The sequence below is a fragment of the Phycodurus eques genome, chromosome 17, assembly GCF_024500275.1.
Source record: "Phycodurus eques isolate BA_2022a chromosome 17, UOR_Pequ_1.1, whole genome shotgun sequence".
Lineage (NCBI taxonomy): Eukaryota > Metazoa > Chordata > Actinopteri > Syngnathiformes > Syngnathidae > Phycodurus > Phycodurus eques.
Window position 1 is genome coordinate 10,976,519 of NC_084541.1, and position 17,221 is coordinate 10,993,739.

The window sequence follows — 17,221 nt, forward strand, 5'->3', positions numbered from 1 at the left end:
GGCGGGGAACACCCTTAACTGGTTGCCAGCCAATCGCAGGGCACATATAAACAAACAACCATTCGCACTCACATTCACACCTACGGACAATTTAGAATCTTCAATTAACCTACCATGCATGTTTTGGGGATGTGGGAGGAAACCGGAGTGCCTGGAGAAAACCCACGCAGGTATGGGGAGAACATGCAAACTCCACCCAGGCGGGGCTGGGGATTGAACCCCAGTCCTCAGAACTGTGAGGCAGACGCTCTAACCAGTCGTTCACCGTGCCACCTGATAATAAACAGTTCTTGTTAATAAACAGTGAAAAACCAACAAAGTGATACCTTTAACCTTTGCACCTTCATGCTTGGTGGCGGTAATAAGGTTTCAACGTGCAGGTGTAAGCTACACCCACATCTACAATAACAACAACAAGAAGAACTGTAAGAACCAACAGGACACTGCATTAGGTACACTTGCACAACTTAATGGAAAACAATACAAGTGCTGTATCAAAAATGCCTTCACATCATATTGCTGTTAGAGAGTACAGTATTCATTTAACAATATTTGCATTATTGTGGTTGCATGAGAAGTGTTTCTGATGTCTTATTTAGCTACTAGGTCAAAGGGGTTAGTATATTAGAGGGTCATTACGATGCAGTGCAGCTGATACTTGGACACAGCTCTTGCATTGGATCTCATTGGATTGTGCAGGTGTGCACAAAAACACACTAATATAAAAACAAGCTTCTAAGGGCCTTTCAGCCAAATCCAATGTACAAAAATGCTTTCCCCACCACAGCTGATGTCTTTAAAATGACATTTCCTCTCACATAAGAAAGCGGGACATGACATACAATACAGACATGACACAAGATTCTTAACGACTGCAGATTTTATCGCAAAAGCAATGAGTTTTTTTTACTTCTTTTCTGCAAAATGGGGCTCTTGTAACGCCAGCTCCATGTGTGGTTTTACACTTAGCCTTAATGCTGTTCAAAGGAATAAAAACTGTTTATGATGCACGCGTGTAGGCAGGCTTATTTTTCCCACCTACAGTATATGATGCATGCTTGCATGTGTGCATCATATTGACTCTGGGAGGCTTTTTATCTGAGTTGGTCCTTTTTGCCCCCTGATGTGATCTATGGTTAAAAGTGGAAAAAACAGAAAAAAAACAGTCAAATGAGACAGACTGTATGTAACTTGGCATATTTGCAGTGGAGGGAAGTAACCAAGTACTTTATTTCTGGACATTTTATTTTTACTCCCCACATTTAAAAACAAATATACAGTATGTACTTTCTATTCCTTACTTTGTCAAAATAGATTCTTTACCCTTTTCAAGCACTGTGGATGACGGCACGACGTAAAAATACCTAAATACATAAAAATAAAGTCAATCACGGTTAAAATCTCAAAATATTGAGATCTTGAGGTCTTGGAGGACATGGCGCAACGTGAACGTGCACTGACAATGACAGAGATATGGAGAAGCAAGATATTCCCCATCCGTGGCCTTATTTCAGAGAATTATTTAATGTTGTTGACTCCAAGAATGTTTTTTTGGCGAATGTGTTGTGTCTTGTGCCAATCTATAAAAACCACGACAGCTTCTGGTGTTAAAATATTATCCATCTCATTGAAAAAAACACACAAAAGATGTATTTTTTTCACTTATCATTAGCAAGTTTCAATTTTTTTTCAGTTTACAATGTTAGCAAATTTAACTATGCAAACACTTCATTTTGATAGCATGTCCAGTAATTTTTTTGTCTTCTTCTCTGTAGGACCAGTATGCTCGTTAATATTGAAAAGAGTGAAACAATTTTGTGTGCAGAGGTTTTGTCGTGGTTTTGTGCTTGCCAAAATTATTATTGTATATAACTGACAGTACAAATTTATTTTTACTTTTAAGAGTCAGTACTTATTTGCTTAAAGGGGAAGTTTGCAGTTGTAAAACTGGTAGCAAGATTTGAATGCCGCCTCTCTTTTTAAATGCACGCCCTCCCCCACTGTAAAAAACAGGCCAACGCTAGCCACCTAGGTTAGAGCTCTCAATGCCATCAGGCTCATTAGGAATTCTCATCTGTATTTTTTTTTAAACGGGAGCAGGTGATTGGCTTACTGACGAATCCCTACACCTGGTATTCTGAGGTGGTCTCCCATCCAAGTACTAACCAGGACTGACCCTGCTTAGCTTCTGAGATCGAACGAGATCTCGCAGCTCGTGGGGATTGGGTCAGCTGTAGTGTAGTGTGACTTAATTTTAATATAGTGTTGATCGAGTTACTATGAATTTCAATGGAAGTTTTTTTATTTTTTTAATGTACATTCAATTGGAAATTAAAAAAAGGTGAGGAACCTACCTGTCCAGCAGAAACTTTGCTCCGGGTCCACTCTGAATCCTCTCAGCGGCCTGTGGTCCCTGCATCTCTGAAAGGCAGCTCCTACATTCCCCACTTCTATCTTTTTAACTTTTCTTGCTAATCAGAGGTTTATATTCAGATATTCAGCCATAGGTTCACCAAAGCTCCTCAAGTCCAATTTAATCGGTAACAGCGCGACACACAAAAATATATATACCATATTTTCACGACCATAAGGCGCTCTTAACAGTCTTAAATTTTCTCCAAAATGGACGGGGCGCCTTATAATGCGGCACACCTTATGTGTGCACCGAGTTCCAAAATCTGTAAATGTTGTTGTGTGACTTTGATAAGCGCTCTACTTGACTGACTGGGAGCATTTCCTGCCGACACGCTGCTTATATAGAGGAAAGGCGGACGTGACTGAGGACAGCATGCGGACGTTAAAGGGGGAAGGGTGCGCGTGAAAGAAGACGCTAAATGCACGCCCCCAGTAGGTATATAGTGCAGGTATGTGCATTATGCAAAACAACATCGGTTTGATTATACTGCCCGAAAACGGCAACTACAAAGAAGCACAGTTTAAACTGCAAGCTATCAGTTACGTGAAGGAACATGGGAATCGAGCAGCCGCAAGAGAATTCAAGATCAACGAATCCATGGTTCGCAAGTGGATGCCTGGGCTAAGCTATCTGCTTTGACTGTTGTCCGAGCTTTTGCGAAAGCCACCATCATTGCTGAACAGCCCCCCAGCAACGAGACTGACTCCGAAAATGACGAGAGGGAACCCGGCATGTTTGATGGAGAACTTGCCCAGCTGCTCATTTCGGATACAGAAGATGAGGACTTTGATGGATTTGTGGATGAGGATTGATAAAAAAATAACGTGAGTACATTGTTAAATACTTCAATAAAGTACAACTGAACTCAGTTTTGCTCCCGCTGCCTTTTTAAAATCATACGCTAGCATGCATGCTAGCGTATATTTTAAGCCAGCATATGTTATGTGTTAAATAAAGAAATAGACCCCGTAACTGAGACTGCACCTTTTAATACGATGCGCCTTATGGTAGCGAAAATACGGTGTGTGTGTGTGTGTGTGTGTGTGTGTGTGTATATATATATATATATATATATATATATACACAGTACCCACTGTACATTCAGACCCCCTTACATTTTTCACTCTTTTTTTATATTGGAGCCATTTGCTAAAGTCATTTAAATTCATTTTTTCCAGATTAATGTACATATAGCACCCCATATTGACAGAAAAAAAACTGAGTGGTTGAAATTTTTGCAGGTATATTAAAAAAGAAAAACTGAAATATCACCCAGCCTTAAGTATTCAGATCTTTTGCTCAGTACTTAGTAGAAGCACCCCTTTGAGTTTTTCACACCTAGATTTGGGGATCATCTGCCATTCCTCCTTGCAGATCCTCTCCAGTTCTGTCGGGTTGGATGGTGAATGTTGGTGGACAGCCATTTTCAGGTCTTTCCAGAGATGCTCAGTGGGGTTTAAGTCAGGGCTCTGGCTGGGCCATTCAAGAGCAGTCACGGAGTTGTTCTGAAGCCACTCCTTCGGTATTTTAGCTGTGTGCTTAGGGTCATTGTCTTTTTTGAAGGTGAACCTTCGGCCCAGTCTGATGTTCCTGAGCACTTTGGAGAAGTCCTCTCTTTACCTCTCTCACCAAGGCTCTTTTCCCCCAATTGCTCAGTGTGGCCGGACGGCCAGCTCTAGGAAGGGTTCTGGTCGTCCCAACCATCTTCCATTTAAGGATTATGGAGGCCACTTTGCTCTTAGGAACCTTAAGTGCAGCAGAATTTTTTTGGTAACCTTGGCCAGATCTGTGCATTGCCGCAATTCTGTCTCTTAGCTCTTCAGGCAGTTCCTTTGACCTCATGATTCTCATTTGCTCTGATATGCACTGTGAGCTCTAAGGTCTTATATAGACAGGGGTGTGGCTTTCCTAATCAAGTCAAATCAGTATAATCAAACACAGCCGGACTACAATGAAGGTGTAGAATCATTTGAAGGATGATCAGAAGAAATGGACAGCACCCGAGTTAAATATATAACTGTCACAGCATAGGGTCTGAATACTTATGGCTGTGATATTTCAGTTTTTCTTTTTGAATAAATCAGCAAAAATTTCAACAATTACATTTTTTTCTGTCAATATGGGGTGCTGTGTGTACATTAATGAAGAAAAAAATTAATTTAAATGATTTTAACATATGGCTGCAATATAACAAAGAGTGGCAACTTTAAGGGGGTCTGAAAACTTTGCGTAGCCACTATATATATATATATATATATATATATATATATATATATATATATATATATATATATATATATATATCTACACAGTATACAGCAGCTGAAATAAGTATTTAACACGTCAACCATTTTTCTCACTAAATATATTTCCAGAGGTGCTATTGACCTGGAAATTTCACCAGATGTTGGGAACAACCCAAGTACGTACAAAGTAGAACAAATAAGCTCAGAAATGAAGTTGAGAGAAATAATGTGAAATGACACAGGGAAAAAGTATTGAACACGCCAACTGGTATTTCTTTAATAGTTTGTACAAAAGCCTTTGTTTGCAATAACAGGTTTAAGATGCCTCCTCTATGGAGAGACTAGTCACATGCATTGCTCTGATGTGATTTTGGCCCATTCCTCCACACAAGCAGTCTTCAAATCATTCTTGAAGGTTCCGTGGGCTTCTTTTATGTACCTTGAGTTTCAGTTCTTTCCATAGATTTTCGATTGGATTCAAGTCAGGTGATTGGCTGGGCCATTCCAGCAGCTTTATTTTTTTTTCTTTGAAACCAATTAAGAGTTTCCTTGGCAGTATGTTTTGGATCATTATCCTGCTGAAATGTCCACCCTCGTTTCATTTTCATCATCCTTGTATATGGCAGTAGATTTTTGTCAAGGATGTCTCGGTAGATTTACCCATTTATCCTTCCTTCATTAATGCAAAGTTTATCAGTACCAGCTGATGAAAAGCAGCCCTACACATGATCGAGGAAAATCTATTGTGGTATGATTGGCTTTCCAATAACAATTTATGGCCCCAACCGGGCTCACTGGAACATTCAGAAGCTTAGATATATGCCTGTAACCAATGCCATCATTATGTTTTGCAACAGTTAAGTTTGCGATGGTCTCGAGACAGCTCTTTGATCTTACCCATCATGAGATGTGTCTTGACTCACACCTTGTCAATGAAACCTTTTTATAGGCCATCAAATAGGACGGAACCAGTTGATATTCATTTGCACTGACAAGGGGCTGGATTGCTGTTAGATTATTGATAGGTTTTAAGTGTTGTCTTGGCTTTCCATGCCTTTTTGCACCTCCCTTTCTTCATGTTCGCAATACCTTTTCCCTTTGTCATTTCACATTATTACACACAACTTAATTTCTGATCTTATTTGTTCTACTTTCTTTTTATGTATGGATTTCTAGGGTTGTTCCTGACATCTAGTGAAAAGTCTAGTCTAGTCTAGTCTAGTCAATAGCACCTTTGGAAATATATTTAGTGAGAAAAATTGTGACGTGTTAAATACTTATTTCAGCCACTACATATATACCTACAGCTTCTACATCCAGTCAATACAAGCGCGTTGTGAGAATCCATAAAGTGTTGAAAGGCTAAAGAATGTGATAAAATACCTGGCAGCCCAGAGGTGATAGCTTCAAATCCCCAGAGGTGTTACAGACGCTAAGCGGACCAGCCAGTTCAAAGCAGCGCTGTACGCCTGCTTGACATCATGATCGATCGCACTTGAATTATCTTCACAGCAAACGTCAGGGTGTTTAACATGAAATAAATATCAAACACATTTACTTTTTTTTTGATGGAGTTTATTTTAAACTTGCAGATTGGCTGCAGACCAGAGAGAGAGAGAGAGAGAGAGAGAGAGAGAGAGAGAGAGAGAGAGAGAGAGAGAGGAAGAGACAGACAGACAGAGAGAATGTCCATCCATCCATTTTCTGAGCCGCGCATCCTCACAAGGGTCGTGAGAGTGCTGGAACCTATCCCAGCTATCTTCGGGCAGGAGGCGGGGTACACCCGGAACTGGTTGCCAGCCAATCGCAGGGCACACATAAACAAACAACTATTTGCACTCACATTCACACCTACGGGCAATTTAGAGTTTCCAATCAACCTACCATGCATGTTTTTGGGATGTGGGAGGAAACCGGAGTGCCCGGAGAAAACCCACGGAGGCGCGGGGAGAACATGCAAACTCCACACAGACGGGGCCGGGGATTGAACCCCGGTCCTCAGAACTGTGAGGCAGACACTTTAAACCAAAGGTGCCCAAACTTTTTTGCCCCAAGATCTACTTTTCAAGCAGCCAACCTCCCGGGATCTACCTTTTCTTGGGGGGTGGGGGCCGCGACCATGTCTCTGGTTTGAGAGCGCAGAGCGCTACCAGTGAGCTAAAATTCTGGACTGCCGACACAGCTCGGCACCAATGTATGTTGATGTACCTTGCAACACCGCATGAGCCAATCATGCACAACACAACATAATTAACAATGTCAATGTTTTTGTCATTACCTGAGTTTACTCCGATGACTGAAGTGAATCAGCCAGGGATGCGTAGTCGGTGTTGTATTTTCCATGCACAGTCCTAAAATGCCGCTCCACATTTCCATTCTTTGGTAATGCGATGGCAGACTGGCAAATGAGGCATATGCATTTCAAAAATGTCATCGTGAAAAAAAATACTCCTCGTCCCATTCCGTATGAAAGTGGTAAGTTTTTGTCTTCTTACTTGGTCCAGCTCCCCCACTCATTTTATACCCTTCCTTAAGTTTAAGAGACAACACCAAGAGATAAAAATTGGAGGTAACTCACTGACTAGCTTGTTAGTTTTGACACACTTGGCGCCGTTGTTTGCACATCTGCAGTTACCTTTTAGCAGCGTTGTTTGCGCATGTGCGTGACCTAAGTGTCAGAAAAATTCAGATATCATCGATTATATATGTATATCAATCAAACAAGGGGATGGATGATATGCTGATGTCTTTCTTTTTTTTTTATGTCACGCGATGTCATGCGATCTACCAATACTACCTTCGCGGTTGACTGGTCGATCTCGATCGACGCATTGAGCACCCCTGCTCTAACCAGTGGCCCAACGTGCCACCAATGAGAATGTGTTTATCCAAATATAAAATGCACTGCTGCATTAATCAATGGCAGCGACAACAATAATAATTTAAAAAAATTTTGATTAGATCAAAACTAGACAAGAAGGATGTGGTGTTTATCTCATTTGTAATCAAACTATTGCTGAATTAGCATTAGCATAAAGGAGACAGGGATGGGTTAAATGCAGAAATCAGTGTGATTGTAAAAATTAAAATCATGACAAAGATTTAATCTTTTAATTAGTTTGGATTCAGTCTCATTTGTGGTCACCGGCCACATCATTAGGTACACCAGCACAACCAAATATGTTATTTTACAAAAATATTAATGCTCAGTTTTTATTGACACTGTCAATGAGATTGTGATAACAGGGGTCCTGGGTTTGTATTGAGTAACTGTCAGCCTAGCTTTAACCCAAAAAATTTTGTAGGCCAGCAGTTTGAGAAAAATAAAGTAAACAGTACACCTATACCAACTTTATCTTTAAGCTAAAATGGAACGATTTTAATTTCCTTAAGTAAGAGTGTTTAAAGAGCACTGCACAATTATTCAAATAATGGGTTTGAAATATTCCTTTTCCCAAACCAATCAGAATTTTTTTTTTGTCATGCAATGCATGGATCGCAATGGTGCGGGCCTGCGCTCGGTAGACGTAAATGAGCGGTGACATTATGTAAATATGGCGGCTTCCAACCAGAGGTCATATGCAATGGAGATCTTGTTTTTAACTACACTTGTACTTTGACATACAAGTGGCCTGACTTTTTCGAGATACGAACTGTCATTCGGCTGAATTTTTCCTTTGATTTGCGAGCGCAAACTTGAGATAGGAACACTTCATGGTGGGGAAAAAACTCAACTCGCTTCACAATAAGCACCACTTCAACATATGGTGAACTTTTCATAAAAAAAGAGAGGTTTCAAGTTGTTTAATGCCACTCCCAGTTGAGGTTTATGCTCAAACTAAGCATAAAATAAGGAGAATAATTAAGTTGTGTATGTAAAACCACGGCTGTGCCTGAGGAATGTCTGCTAGCTTAATGCTAACAAACAACGACTAAATTAATGGAAAACATCAGTGACATGCTAACAGTTAGCATCAAAAGTCGCTTTTTTAGAACCCTTTAATAAATGGATATTTAAAACCAAATGGTGGAACAACACACATACAGTAGATAATATAACATTACTCACAGACATATATTCTTCATCCTTGACAAAAAACAAAACAAAAAAAACACTAATATTACAGCAACTTACTGAGTTGTCGAACAGCAGAAGAAGAAATAAATTATTCGTTTGTCTGCATGACTGTACCATAGAATAGCCTCCTGGTGGCCAATGCGGGCACAACAGAAGGCATAGCACACATGGATAAAACGTTAGATCATGAGGCACAAACTGTTTAATGCTTTACATTCATCCATCCATCCATCCATTTTCTGAGCCGCTTCTCCTCACTAGGGTCGCGGGCGTGCTGGAGCCTATCCCAGCTGTCATCGGGCAGGAGGCGGGGTAGACCCTGAACTGGTTCCCAGCCAATCGCAGGGCACACATAAACAAACAACCATTCATACCTTGGGGCAATTTAGAGACTTCAGTTAACCTAACCTTTTGGGATGTGGGAAGAAACCGGAGTGCCCGGAGAAAACCCACGCAGTCACGGGGAGAACATGCAAACTCCACACAGGAGTGGACCGGGGGTTGAACTGCAGACCTCAGAACTGTGAGGCAGACGCTCTAACCAGTTGTCCACCGTGCCGCCGTCACATGGCCGTTCCGATTAAATTTGGTGCACACCCGATCGGAACAGATCATGCCATGTAAACAGTTGACCAGAGATCTTCACTCGGAATGAATTCAATCGGAATGACAAAAAAGTCTGCATGTAAACCCAGCTAATACTGTATGTCCTGTAATTATTGGGTTGTACTTTACACAGCGGAATAGTGTTTCTGTCCCACAGCCGGGACATCCGGGTTCATGTTTCTGTTGAAACATCTCTGTGGAGTTTACAGTTTGACTCATTTGCTTATTCATTTTTCTATTTTTTTTGTATTTTTATCCCATTTACTCCAGCGTCTCCACCTTGGGAGATGCGTTCGGTCTGCCCACAGTGATGTCATCCTGAAGTTTCCCCTGGCCTGGGGGGACTCTCCAAAATGTGAAGAGTCCCCACCAGTCTACCCCAGTTGTGGTGGTCTCTGTGGTGGCGTGCTCTGTGGTTGCGGGCTGTGGCACCTCTCGGTATGGATGGCTCCCAGAGACTGTCTTTCATCACCTGGCTCCTCTATACTTATAGTATTAGTCAATAGGTGCTGTGTTTGTGTATCCGCGTGGGTTTGTGTGTTCTGTATATTGTATATTTTCTGCTCTTTTCATTGTCTTTTTTATCTCTGTGAAGCACTTGGGTTGCATTTTTGACATTATGAAAAGATGATTTGAATGAATGATTTAATGGATGAAGACTCCAAATTGCTCGTTAGTATAAATGGGAGTGTGAATGGTTGTTTGTCTGTATGATTGGCTGGTGAATGGTCCGGGGTGTACTTCGACCTCAGCTGAGATAGGCTCCGGTTCACCCACAACCCTAATGTGGACAAGTGTTATAGAAAATGGATGGATGAATCTTTCACTGTTGCCATATACAGTAAGACGTTGGCATTTCTCGACAGTGCCACCCACACTGTTGAGCCTCTGACCCTAACCACCCGGACCCTTCCATTAAGCACAAGCAGACTAAAAGCATATAACAGACCCTTTCCCCCCCCCCCATCTTCTTTTTGTATGTTTGGCTCTATTAGTATAGGCCCTCCTGCAGGGATGAGCTGGACCAGAAGAGTCCCGTCTGTTTGTGTGAGAGTGTGTGCAGGTGGATTTATGTATATGTGTGTGTGTGTGTGTGTGTGTGTGTGTCTAGTCCTACTTGCGGGGATAAAAGCGAACAAGTGTGTAAATGTGCCGTGGCAGCAGCAGTGGCGCCGACTGACTGGAGGCTACTTTCATGAATAGCGCCATTCAGAGGGGGACGTGAAGGAAACAATTTTGCTGAAAACACTTCCTTCCTTGAAGGGCCACAGCTGGTGGATGCACTGGTGGCTGGATGTTGTGTGGGTGTGTGTGTGTGCTTATGTCCTCTTTATTATCCATCAGTGCCAGGCTTAAGGAGAAGAATAAACATCTCACTGTTGTTGTACTGAAATCAAAATCACTAAATGCTGCTTCCAAGTCCATCCTTTTCTTTTCGCAAGTGTGTAGTTGAAGCCATAACTTAGCCATAATTTTCATTCCATTCCAGGCCATTCACACAGACAGCCATCAAATGGGATACAACCAGCGATAGCTATCTATTATTCTCCCTTTGCCACGTGGACCCCCACGGAATAGTTGCATCCTCCCGGGTGTCTCTGGTTCTCTCTGCATGTGTGTGTTTGTGATGCACGGCTTAATTTCTCACGAGCGCAGTTCACGCTTAAGTGGAGAACGGCCGACTTTTGCTAATTCAAAGAGGATACCGTGCTCAGTCGCTTTCTCTTTTTCTGACTTTCACACGCGCTGCCATCCCTTGGTTATTCCCATGTCGAAGTGTCCCGCTCAAGCCGAGTGGCATCAAGGTCTATCTGTAGGACTGTATCTGTATCTGTATTGTGGACCGTGCATGTGCAATGTTTTAAGCCATCTGTTCATATGACTCAATTCACTTACGTACTGTAGCAGCCTCCACTAAAGAGGACAGATTGCTTAACCCAGAGGTCAAACGTTCAAGAATTAGTCCCTCGTCTGACGTCAATGCACATTAAATTGGGATTAATCAGCTGCAATGGAGTCCCTTAATGAAAAAGAATGGATTTACAATAGACCCTCAAAAGATGAACACTCCATAGGTCACACAATTTGAAATTTTTGGGAAAAGTACATGGTCCACTCAAACACGGGTATATTTAATGTTTAAAGACAGTGATTCATTGCTGTGTTTTGGCCTTTCACCCACATGCAAGTGGCGTTAAAGGAGACATATCGTGAAAAACTGATTTTTTGACAGCTTGCAAATACAGCAGCTCGTTTGTTTATGATGGAAGTCCGTTACGACAACAGTGACGTAACCCTAATTTGTACTGAAATTGGAACCGTCACTAACTTACCCTAAACACAGTTGGAAACTCATTATCGCAGTAAAGATTTGTCCAAGAAAAACTTCTCGGCCATGAATATGAAACATCCATCCATCCATCCATCCATTTTCTGAGCCGCTTCTCCTCACTAGGGTCGCGGGCGTGCTGGAGCCTATCCCAGCTATCATTGGGCAGGAGGCGGGGTACACCCTGAACTGGTTGGAATATGAAACAATCAAATGCAAAACAGTAATTATGATGGTAACTGAGCGTGCCTTCTTGCTCAACTGTTGGTGACCTCGACATGTCATATGATGGGAACTGTGTGAACCATGGACCCTCTATACATATTAGGGTCTCTGAATTGCCTGCAAACCCATCAAGTGTGAATTTATACAACCAGGTACATTTCATTTCTCTGAGCTGTCGGTGTCACAAAATGAATCAGGGAGCAGGCTGTTCAAATACTGGCCCCAAATGTGATGTCACAGTAAAAAATAAAAATAAAATACCGTTTATCTTATTTTTATTTTCATTTTTTTTAATTTAATGTATTAGCATGGTATGACTGAAGAAAGACCACATTTATTTTTAATCTGGGTTTGGCTTGCTTCTTTGGGTTTTGTTTGAATTTGGCACATACTGTTTATAGTGAAGGCGGCCACAGTGACAGACATGCATACAATCATATGAAAGCACTTTTTAATTGGCGCCAATACTGAAACTGCAGCAGCCTGGTTAGTTAGTTACATTTTTATATATATATATATATATATATATATATATATAGTTACAGTTATATATGAAGTTACAGTTCTGGCTCCGAGGTTGACCAAACTTTATCCACTAAACAATACGACTAAAAGCACGAAGCGGCGGAAAAAAAGGATTTTCGCCAGCAGCCACGTGAGATTGGAAAGTGAAAATATCTCCAGGCGATGTCAGCTTCCTCCTGCTCTGACATGTCAAGAGGAGGAATGAGGAGGAGGTGTGAGATACACAGCAAAAGTTTTCAGACAAAGTTTCCAGCAGCCAATGCTGGTAGCAGTGGAACTGAAAAAAAAAAGTTTATTTCCGAATTTGGCCTGAGCAGGTGCTGTTACATCATTCTAAAGAAGTGAGGGTATGTTGGCACATGTGGCTGATGGGATTGGTGTGGATGTTGCATCTTGGACTTGGAAAACTATTATTAAAGTTGGATCTTTCCATAGAGGTTGCTGAAAATACAAAACCATTCCAATTTGCACGCACCTTCTTATTCGATAACATGAGGAAATGTACCCAAAATTTAAACTGGTGCTGCATATAGTAATTAATAGAAATGTATGGGAAGTTTGCAGTATTGTTGGCAACATTAACTAGATTCAAACCACCAAAATGCAAACGTATGATTCAAATGTAGATTAGACTGCAGTATTTCGCTGGGTGAGGACCATAGGGAATATATATATACATATATATATCCATCCATCCATCCATCCATTTTCTGAGCCGCTTCTCCTCACTAGGGTCGCGGGCATGCTGGAGTCTATCCCAGCTGTCATCGGGCAGGAGGAGGGGTACACCCTATATTGGTTGCCAGCCAATCGCAGGGCACATACAAACAAACAACCATCTGCACTCACATTCACACCTATGGGCAATTTAGAGTCTCCAATGAATGCATGTTTTTGGGATGTGGGAGGAAACCGGAGTGACCGGAGAAAACCCACGCAGGCACGGGGAGAACATGCAAACTCCACACAGGTGGGACCGGGGATTGAACCTGGGTCCTCAGAACTGTGAGGGTGACGCTCTAACCAGTCGGTCACCGTGCCGGCTGGTTATATATATATGCTATTTAATAAAATTCACTGATTCAAGTTTTAATCACAAATATCATGGCAACCCCCCATTTCCAATCGTAACTTCCAATGTGGTAAAATTTGGAATTACAGAACAACCTTTGTCTTGAAAGTCATACAAAAAGCTATTAATATTTCAAACATTTTTGAAAATTAAAACGTTGCTTTAAAATTGTCTGTTATGTTGTTAAAGGCTTTACGGTGGCAACAGTTTGACTCTGCAATGTATTTTTTTCTGTTATTATAAATATTATTATTATATATATATTTTTAAAATTATTATTATTATTTGAAGTTGTGCAACATTGTGCAACAATGTAACCAAAAAAATAACTAAAAATAGTCAGGGAATGTTACTGCAGAACCCATAACGTTCTGGGAACCAAACATTGTTAGAAGGGCTAGCAGTTGTGACATATTCAAAATGTATTACCTTAAACACTGCGATTGGCTGGCAACCAGTTCAGGGTGTACCCCGCCTCCTGCCCGATGATGGCTGGGATAGGCTCCAGCATGCCCACGACCCTAGTGAGGAGAAGCGGCTCAGAAAATGGATGGATGGATGGATGACAGAAGGATCAACCTAGTGCCCCCTATTAATCAGCCGCCACTAGTATTTGGAGTATTTTTTTTACGTGATATTTGGTGTAAAATGTTTGAGAACCACTGGTCGAGATAACATATTCCCATGCACCCAAATCCTTGTTTTTAAACCTAACATGTGCTTTTGCTCTGTTTGGTTTCCAGGGACACCGTCTGAACCCGGATAACGTGGACATCACACAGATGCAACTGCAGAGACACACATATCATGTATACAAGAGTGTGGCCCAATGATAGCACTGGTCTCATCAACCGTTCATTGTGTGTGTGTGTGTGTGATGCATGGTGAGAAAGTCTCTAATGATGCATCATTGCATTGTACGTCTTTTTAGGTTTGCTTTAATAAAAAAAAAAAAAGTGTCTTTAGAGTAGATGCTATTGCCAACTTGAGCCCAGTGTGCAATAGCTTCATCTATTGTATGTCTCCTTGGGATATTAAAAACTCCTTTATCCAAATCAGTTAGGGACTATGGATTGATGTTCACTGGTAGCAAGGCTGGGGAGCAGCAGGCTCTGCTTAACTTTTGTCATGCATGTCCAGACTCTGAAATTCTGCATGTGTTTGTAAATCATACATACACCTCCCTTTGTCATTTATTTATTTATTTTATTTTTAGATGGAATGAGTGTACACCACTCGATGGACAGACTTATCCTCTTCAATTATCACTTCACACTCAATCGCATCATTTCCCCGTGCGGGTAAAGAGGACTTGAGGAAACATCTTCAAAATAAAACATTTTCAAGTGGCGTGCTACCACGGATACTTTGTACAAATGGGAAACGGCAGTATTCCATCCACCTGGTAGCTCTTTTTTCGGGGAGGACACTGACCATTTTTGGATTTTAACTACAACAAGGTAAAGCTACAAATAGGTATCCAATGGGAAATTACTGCTGGGTGTTAAGTTATTTAACTGTAACTAATGCAAATTAATACTTATTTTATTTTAAAAAACCTGCTGGTGGTCAAATTTAAAGGTGGACAAGATATTCATCAGTTTCAGAAGGGTCGAAAGGAAATAACAACAGTCAAGAAGAAAGTTAAAGTCTTAAACACGACTTCCCAAACAGAGTTGCATTTGGTGGCTGCGGAAACACAGGATGAGGCCAAAAGTGTTTCCAGAATTGCTCTTTTTAACTTTATTCATAATATACCGGATAAAGGTACATTCATGCATTTTCTATTCCGCTTGTCTTTATCAGAGCCACGGGTGAGCTGGAGCATACCCCACCTGTCTTCAGGCAAGAGGTGGGATATACCCTGGCCTGGTTGCCAGTCAATCATAGTAGTTACATTAGCAAACATTTCTTACAATAAAATAAAAAAGCTTGGATAAATGTGTTGGTTAATGTATAAAATAATGTCTTGTGATTGACCAGTCCAATGATTAGTATGCCTTTCAACTGATGTCTGCTGGGATAGGATCCAACTCCCTGCAACCCTGAACAGAATACGGGTTAAATAAAATGGATGGATGGATGTATACAATACATTGTTTGCCTTATATGTCTCAAAATAAGATGTTGCTTTATTTCTATTAAATGTTTTCTATGGGTGTGGCAAAAGGCTAGCATTCATTAGTCATTTGTGTAGTACATTCTTAAAACCTTAGAAAAGGTGGTGAATCACTAGTTTCTAGGTAGAAATGTAGTCATGATTATAATAGTAACAATTGTGACTGGAGGTCGCTAAAATCAGTGAATGAATCAAATTGGTCTTCTTATTACTACAAAAACTGAGGGATAAGTAGTTTTGAAATCAGAAGTCAAGGATAGTAGTTTGTTTTGCTATTGTTCAAGTTACTGTAAAAAGGGGTTTGACAACAAAAAATGCTTGCATACATATGACAATTTGAAATTTTGGAATAGATTTGAGCAACAATCATGGAAGTTGACACATATGATTAGTTTTCACGGGTCTACATAAAATTTTGTGGTGGTCCAGATCTGGCCCCCGGGCCTTGAGTTTGACACCTGTGCTGTAGGGGCAGTGTTTTGAACTTTTGAAGCCTTCAGTTGATTTTGTTTTGGTTGTGAGAAATTATGGTCCCAAAAACGTAGACTACCTTAATATACTGAATGAGCAAGTTATTCCATCTGTGTGTTTATTTCTCCCTGACGATGCATGCATTGAACCCAAATGTAGAAAATTTGAGGTTGTGCTTTCCAAACTGTCTCACAACAACTATGGATGGTAATAAATGTAACATTGCACACAATGATCAATACAATGCCACGGTCAATGCATGCAGTGATTTTTGGGGGGCTGGAAGTGTATGATAATAAAGACTTCTATTTAATATGTCAGAAACTAAATGGAAAAAAAGGACAGAAAGCACATTACTGTTCACACGCTAAGGCTTCGTTGTACCTAAGCAACAGCGTATGTACACTTGAGAAAATGATGATTGTCATTCCTCTTGAAAAATGTATCCAATTATCACGCTTTTTTTCATGAAATAAAGAGTGTTCGCCAGTACTTAATTAAGAAGACAGCTTCTGGTTTATTGTTCTCATTTAACGACGGGCAAAAAATAGAAACCTCAACCCAGAATCATCAATTATCCAGGATGCCAAAACACGTTTGTTAGTAATCCACTTGTGTGGATTATGCATAGTTTACAGCTAAGCGGTAACATGTTGTGTTGTCTAAATATACGCCGCCTCACCACATCCATCATCCTGTAGCTTTTTCTCATTAAAAGTGTCTCCTATTAACAAAGGCACATTTTAAAATGACAACCAACTCCCTTACAGCCATGTCCCAAAAGATACAATATATCCATTGCAACTGATATTTTAATCATAATAAAAACGTTATGAATATAATTAATTACTTTCTATTTCTGATTTCATTTAGTATAATTTAAAAAATTGTAAATGATTTGTATTTACCTCAAATATAAAATGTGAAATTTTAATAAATTAACATTAATATGAAATATTAACTTCCATCCCTCCATTTTCTGTACCGCTTATCCTCACTAGGGTCGCGGGCATGCTGGAGCCTATCCCAGCTATTTTCGTGCGAGAGGTGGGGTACACCCTGAACTGGTCGCCAGCCAATCGCAGGGCACATATAAACAAACAACCATTCACACTCACATTCACATTCATAATT

General features: G+C 40.6%; 1 protein-coding gene across 3 annotated transcripts in view; it reads left to right on the forward strand.

The window, feature by feature from the left end:
* Nucleotides 1-16,747, forward strand: part of gabra6b (gamma-aminobutyric acid type A receptor subunit alpha6b) — a 41,656-nt gene extending 24,909 nt beyond the window's left edge. For 2 of the 3 annotated variants that reach the window (XM_061702903.1, XM_061702904.1), the window contains exon 10: nt 14,241-14,344. In XM_061702903.1, the coding sequence (XP_061558887.1) occupies nt 14,241-14,253 (13 nt within the window). In that variant the 3' untranslated portion in view covers nt 14,254-14,344. Of the gene's footprint in view, nt 1-14,240 lie in introns of all 3 variants that reach the window. The other variant, XM_061702906.1, reaches the window with a different exon arrangement.
* The last annotated feature ends 474 nt before the right edge of the window (nt 16,748-17,221 follow it).